Raw genomic sequence first — 5,775 nt, 5'->3', positions numbered from 1 at the left:
GTGGAAATACATATTTTTTTGTACTCGATGACGCATACAAAAACAAATATGGCTACCGTGGCAAAAATGTCAACTGTCACCGGTCTACCTAATCTCTCTACGACGAGACAAACTCAAGCACGCATTCAATGACTCAGTTCAATGTGAAACACGATTTTTTTAATTGATCCAAGCGTTTCGATTACAGTCTTCTGGTATATCAGGTCGATGAGAAAGTTGCAGTCGGTCTACCTAATATCTCTACAAGGCGAACTCAAGCACGATTTCATTGATCTGATCCATTGCGGAACACATAATTATTAAAGTCGATCCGGGTTTTATGATGGCCTGCAGGTACATCAGGCTGACGGACAGTTCGCAGTTGTTCTCCGAATGGAACACGAATATTTCTCGTGCCTGGAGGTGAATACATATTTTTTTTGCATTCAATGACGCATATAAAAAAAAAGATGGCGGCCATGGCAAAAGTGCCAACGGTCACGTATACCTGATCTCTTTACGATAAAGAAAAATCAGGCACAGATTTATTGACCTCGCTCATTGTGGAGCACATGATTTTTTGAGGCCAATCCAAGTCTCATGATCATAGTCTACAGGTACATCAGGTCGATAGACAGGTCGCAGTCCGGCACGAATATTTTTCGTGCCTGGCGGTGAAAACACATATTATTTTACACTAAATAACGCATGCAAAAAAAAGATGGCGACCGTGACGAAGGTGCCAACTGTCACCGGTATACCTGATCACCGGTATACTGATCTCTTTATGATAAAGCAAATTCAGGCACGGATTTATTAACCTCGCTCGTTATGGAGCACATAATTTTTTGAGTCGATCCAAGCGTTATGATTATGGTCTTCTGGTACATCAGGTCGATAGGCAGGTCGCAGTCCGTCTACGAATGGAGCACGGATATTTCTCGTGGCTGGAGGTGAAAACATATTTCTTTGCACTCGATGACGCATACAAAAAAAAGATGGCGACCGTGGCAGAGGTGCCAACGGTCACCAGTATACCTGATGTGTTTACAATAAAGCAAACTCAGGCGCGGATTTATTGACCTTGATCATTGTAGAGCGCATAATTTTTTGAGTCGATCCGAGCATTATGATCATGGTTTTCAGGTATATCAGGTCGATAGGCAGGTCACAGTCCGTCTCAAAATAGAGCACGAATATTTCTCGTGCCTGGAGGTGAAAACACATTTTTTTGCACTCGATGACACATACAAAAAAAAAGATGGCGACCGTGGCAGAGGTGCCAATGGTCATCAGTATACCTGATGTGTTTACGATAAAGCAAACTCAGGCACAGATTTATTGACCTCGCTCAGTGTGGAGCGTTACGATTATGGTTTTCAGGTATATCAGGTCGATAGGCAGGTCGCAGTCCGTCTCAGAATAGAGCATGAATATATCTGGTGCCTGGAGGTGGAACACATTTTTTTTGCACTCGATGATGCATACAAAAAAAAAGATGGCGACTGTATCAAATGTGCCAACGGTCACCCGTATACCTGATCTCTGCACGACAAGGTAAACTCAGGTACGATCCGCTTTATCCTGTCTATTGTGTAACACATTTTTTCTAGTCAATTAGGTTCATGTGATGGATTTTTCAATGACGTTATGTCCATTCCACATTCCGCCTCGGTATTAAACCCCAGAGTCGATCCCCTCTATAGGGGCTCTCGCCCAATCTGCTCCCCCCCCCCTATCCTGAAACACGTAAAAAGCACATAATTATGACGCATCGCTTTCAGCTATTAACATCAGTTTTCTTTTTTCCACCCTTGAAATTCAATTTCTCATCTAGGGACGACTTTACCATCAGATTAATTTTTCAACCCTTACCTACTCACTACACTAGAGCAGGTTAAAAACAAATAATTATGGCCCCATTCATTCAAGTCAATTCGTTGATTTGGAAATTTCAACCCTTAAACTGAATCTGCCCCCACAGGTGTGATCTATTCAATTAGCCTCCACTCCCCCTCTCTATCTTGGAGCACGCAAAAAACACATATTTATGGCATATCGTATTTTTGAATTATCCCCTATTTTCATCCCCTCCCCCCTAACTCAGAGAGAGATGGAGCATGATTTTTTTCTGTTCGCGCACTCTTTTACCCATAAAAAATACATAATTTTGACCCAAACAAATATGCCATTTTTTGACATTGTTCCGCTAACTTTAGGGAGGTTTCATAATGGATGGGTGGGATTAGAAATTTTCCTGGCTTCATTATGAATTCTGATTTGAGTTTCTGACTACTGTAGTTCTTGAGATAATCAAAATTCTACGGCCATTTTGGGGAATTAAATGAAACACTTGGAAATTCCAGAAAATTTTATTCAATTTTTTTCTGACCCACCACACCCAGATTATTCATTTTCGTAGTTCATTTAATTCACCCTTGAATTTCGTGAAAATGTTTAGTCTGTCAGATGTTTCGCCCGATATCTGCAACAAAAATTTGCAAAGATCAATATCTTTCTCTGCAAATAGAAGAAATTTGCCAAATTCATTGAATTACAGATAAAAGCCTTTGTCAGTGACTTTACACTCTAATGAAAATAAACAAACTGTTGGATAGCCAAAGTGGTTTGGGAAATACTATAAAAAGGAAAGTAGAAAGTGTTTCTGATAGTATCTGTCTGAGTAAAAGTTTCAAATATTGTTATTCTTTTATTCTCATATTCAATCAATAACAAAATTGAGGAAAGTTTTCAACAACAAATTTTGTCTGCATATTTTGTTTCTACTGAAATGATTTTAGGCATTGAAAGACCTCTTATGTAGTTGAAAATATATTCATAAGGAATCCTTCTCTGGTCACTTTCCCCTTTAAAATCATTCGTTGCCAAAATAATTAAAGACTTGTCAAGACGAATACTGTGTTTTTCTCTTAGCTATAAGCTCCATGAATGTGGATATCATAAATATATTCAGATGAATTATTCAATTCTTTCTCGGATCCAACGGCTTCAGATTATTTATTTTGTTTGTTGATTCAATTCACTAGTGCATCTTATAGAAATTGTCGGTTTCTTCTCGATGTTTCGCCCCCATATCTGTAATAGAAATTTACAAGAATTAATATTTTAAGAATTCTGCTAAAAAAACCTTTATCAGTTGCTTTACATTCGAATGAAATGAACGAAACCCTTCAATAAAAAAAAATTCGTTCAAAAAATTTCATGAATAGTAACTAGAAATTGTTTCTGATAGAGTCTGTCTGAATCAAAAGTTTCAAATATTATTATCCTTTTATTTTCATATTGCATCAATAACAAAATTATGAAAAGTTTTCATTCAACAATGATATTGTCAATAGATTATGGAATGCGTCATTTTCGGAGTTTATGTCAAGAGACATCTGTGTAGTTGAAAAAATCTATGGCAATCTGTCTTTTGACAATTACCCTCTAGAATAACTCATTCCCAAAATGATTAAATATTTACCGAGAAGAAGAAAATATAAAATACTCCTATCCTCGCCAACTCATCAGCACTGTCAGTGACAATTAAAACCATATATTTTTCTAAATTATTCCTTTTTTTATCCTAAACCCACTGACTCCAGATATTTACTTTGTTTGATATTGTTGAGGTTTGAGTCGCCGTCACCGGTGTTGAAAATCCGTCCAAATTCTCCCACTTTACCCAATCACTGAAGCACGAACTACCGTCGATGTACCAGTTTAATGCCACTGTCCCCATTTCTGCCACTCTAAGCACATTTCCCGGTATATCCAAGTGAAATAATGTTTTAATTTCAAAGTGCTTTCTATGAATCTCTAGAGTAATCTCTCCTGTCCTCTATCGTCAAAAATCATCACTTTCTGACTACGAGCAATATTTTTTATTTAACCGCCAAATTTGACAGACACGCTGAACTAGCTAAAACGAGTGTGGCTCTCTCCGAGAGGTTAGAATCTACACTTTGGTTTTCGCTCAATGTATTAAAAATGTAAGTATCAAATCAATTCAAAATTACATGTGTCTGTCCCAGATTGATTGTTTCATCCGATTAAATCGTTAAACATCGATGAAATCATATTTTTAACACGAAAATATGGGTGGTAATGACTGGCACCTCCGGATGGACCGTCGTGTCATTTAATGCCACTCATTCACCTAACCTCGCAATCTCCCTACACTTCTGTAAAAATATGAATCTTCAATATTCAGTTCAAAGTAATTATTGATTAACTTGGTTTCCATTTGTTAAAAGATAATGAGATGAATTTAGAATAAATGTATGCATCATATTTTCCGTTTTCACTAGGACTAAAACGAAAAAACAAAATTCTACACCAAAATACACAGAATTGCAGTTAAAGGCGGCTTTGAAAGCAATTCAGGATGGATCTCCAGTTGCTACTGTTGCCAAAAACTTTAACATTCCCCGAACTACCCTGAGGTACAAGAAAAATGGGATTTTGAAGCCTGTGATCCAGAGGAGAGGGACACCCTGCATCCTAGGCGAAGACATTGAAGCTCGACTAGTGGAGTGGATCATAGTGATGAGTGCGCGAGGATTTCCAGTTGGCAAATATCAGTTATTAAATAGTATTAAATCGTTGCTGAGGGAAATGAAGAGAAGAGAAGAAGTTTTTACAAAAAATACACCAGGACGTAGTTGGTACGACGGCTTCAAAGAACGACATCCTGAGCTCTGTGAGAAATTATCTCAAAATTTACAGTATTCTCGAGCTTGTCTGAATGAGGAAAGTATTCGAACTTGGTTTAAAGAAGTTGAGGAGCAGTTTAAGGCAGAGGGTGTGTTGGACATCGATGCATCAAGAGTATTTAACTGTGATAAGTCTTCGTTTCTGTTGGCTCCAAAAGCAGGGAATGTTCTGGTAGAAAAAGGCGACAAAACAGCATATTCATACGTTAAAAATGACGACAAAGAATGCCTCACAACTCTCTTCTGAGGAAATGCAGCCGGCCAAATAATACCACCAATGGTATTGTTTAAGTATCAGAAAATTCCTCGTCGCATTCCATCAGAATTCCCTAAAGATTGGGCTATTGGACACACAGACAACGGCTGGGAAACTGCTAAATCATTTTCCGACTGGATTTCAATAATTTTCTACAAATGGTTAATCGACAATAACATAGAATTTCCAGTAATTCTATATGTCGATGTTAGAATTTCCAGTAATTCTATATGTCGATGGCCATGTATCCTACTTAACATATTCGCTGAGCAGGTTTTGCAAGGAAAAAAAGATCATATTGACTGCACTACATCCAAACGCGACTCATATCCTCCAACCGATGGATGTAGCAGTTTTCAAACCTTTGAAAGCTGCTTGGGCGAAAGTCGTGCGAGATTGGAGGTTTGAGAATAATGGCGATCGTTTACCATTAGAGAAATTCGGAGGGCTGATGAAGAAAGCAATTGACACATTGAAATGGGAGTCTATTTTGAAAAATGGGTTTCGAGCTGCGGGTTTGCATCCTTTCTCTGCAGACTCAATTAATTACCAGAGATTTTTCAAAGGTTCTAAGCCTCCTCCATTTACCCCAACACTTCGACAAGAAAATTCTACGGTGGATGCTTTGGAAGTGATGGAAAGTCACATAGATAAAGATGTTTTGAAAAGCTTCAAGGAGAGTAAGGAGGAGTGGATGGGGAATCCATCGAATCGAAGTCTTTTTCATGTATGGAGGAAAATGAAGGGAATGGAGAACAGCGTGACTTCTGAGAACAGTTACCAAGAACAAGAGGACGATTCGACAAGAACTCCGGTATTTGC

General features: G+C 38.2%; 1 protein-coding gene across 1 annotated transcript; it reads left to right on the top strand.

Moving 5' to 3' along the window:
• The first annotated feature begins 1,477 nt into the window (after positions 1–1,477).
• LOC107044949 lies at positions 1,478–4,944 on the top strand. The gene is made up of 2 exons (XM_015267033.1): positions 1,478–1,536; positions 4,293–4,944. Exons 1-2 carry the CDS (start codon positions 1,478–1,480, stop codon positions 4,942–4,944), a joined length of 711 nt encoding a protein of 236 aa, XP_015122519.1.
• Positions 4,945–5,775: the final 831 nt, after the last annotated feature.

This window comes from Diachasma alloeum, unplaced genomic scaffold (assembly GCF_001412515.2).
Source record: "Diachasma alloeum isolate Michigan unplaced genomic scaffold, Dall2.0 Dall_scaffold_00849, whole genome shotgun sequence".
Classification (NCBI taxonomy): domain Eukaryota; kingdom Metazoa; phylum Arthropoda; class Insecta; order Hymenoptera; family Braconidae; genus Diachasma; species Diachasma alloeum.
This window is presented reverse-complemented; position numbering and strand designations above follow the sequence as displayed.